The 1427-nt window shown below is 42.1% G+C and overlaps 1 protein-coding gene across 1 annotated transcript in view; it reads left to right on the top strand.

Moving 5' to 3' along the window:
• CLUL1 (clusterin-like 1 (retinal)) overlaps positions 1-1427 on the top strand; it is an 8010-nt gene that overhangs the window by 6352 nt on the left and 231 nt on the right. The window contains exon 6 of the mRNA XM_008937760.1: positions 141-355. Coding sequence (XP_008936008.1) covers positions 141-355 — 215 coding nt within the window. The remainder of the gene's footprint in view (positions 1-140; positions 356-1427) is intronic.

Genomic DNA, 1427 nt, shown 5'->3' with positions numbered 1-1427 from the left:
CTTTTTTTTTTTTTAACATTATTTAAACATGAACCCCTTTCCTAGACCTTTTTACAGTTTTCTGTACGTCAGATGGGAAGGGTGCAGGACAGGACACATCACTTCCCTGTCAGCTCCCTGCTGGCTGTCTTTTCTGACAGATTGCCCAAACGTTCCTGAGCTGCACATAAAGTTTGATGAAGCCTTTAAACTGGTTAACCTCTCTGGGGAGCAGTACAAGCAGATCCTCCAGGTGGTTCAGCGTCACACAGAAGACACCTCCTACTTGTTGAACAAAATGAAAGAGAGATTTGGGTGGGTGTCTGAGTTGTCCAACATGACCATCGAGCCAGAAAACATTTTCAACATCGTGAAGGTAAGAGCTGTCTGCTGGAGGAAGCTGTTGCACAGTACTTGCTTTGCTTACACTCCTGGGGTGTTTGTACATGTGTAATGGTTGGGGTTTACAGCACAGAGTTCCTCCTCATCTGGAATTTATGTATCCTTGATAATCCCTTCATGAGCTGCAACTCCAGAGATTAGAAACTATTTTCCCCTAAATCCTTTGGTCTGATGGATGGCTGACAGGCTAACCTGAACCACGGCCAAGTAAGAGTGAATTTACACTAGCAGCTTTGAGTGGCCTCAGAGGGCTGTCACAGATACACTCCACTGTACCAGCCAGTAACAGACCCTAACTGGATCCCTGAGTGTCTCTCTATACATCCATGTCTGTGCCTATACAGCCCAAAGCTCAAAGGTGCCAAATGTCATGCAGATTATTGCAGTGGAAGCTGCATGTCTTTAACAGCATCTGTCACTATTCCAACAAATACATCATGATTAATCCTATCTCCCCCACAAGAATATATCCAAGGTAAATTCAATCTATTTCCCTGGGTGAGGGACAAATCCTATCCTTCCTTCCAACTGAGAAATTCAATGTACTACTATCACTACAAGAGCTTCATACAAAATGGTTGTGCAATCCACCCAAACCACACAAAAGCAGGAACAAGGGAACAGGCAACATTTAAGCACTCCTTCCTAAGCAAGTCTGAGCTATCTGCTCAAGAGAAATAAAGCTACAGAACTAAGCCTGGTCTAGAAAAATACTTAGGAATGAATGAATAACTTCAATCACACAAACTTTGCCTTCAAATTGGTGGGCAACTCACACACAAGCTTTCATTAGGAAAACAGAAAGTCTTTATAGACTTTATAGTTAGTGGTATAAATATCAACCTGTGATTCTTTAAAATGGACTTGCAGTGCCATGTCAGCTTTTCTGATTGCCTGCAGTAAATTTTGCCATCAGTTCAGACACCCACTGTCTTTTCAAATGAAATTAAAGAAAGCAGACAAGTCTAGACTATTCCTCTATCAGATTTTCCCTTGTTAAGGGGGAATACATAGAGGCAGACACAGTAGGTATAAAGTGAAAGCAT

This window comes from Merops nubicus, unplaced genomic scaffold, assembly GCF_000691845.1.
Source record: "Merops nubicus isolate BGI_N331 unplaced genomic scaffold, ASM69184v1 scaffold2803, whole genome shotgun sequence".
In the NCBI taxonomy this organism is placed as follows: domain Eukaryota; kingdom Metazoa; phylum Chordata; class Aves; order Coraciiformes; family Meropidae; genus Merops; species Merops nubicus.
This window is presented reverse-complemented; position numbering and strand designations above follow the sequence as displayed.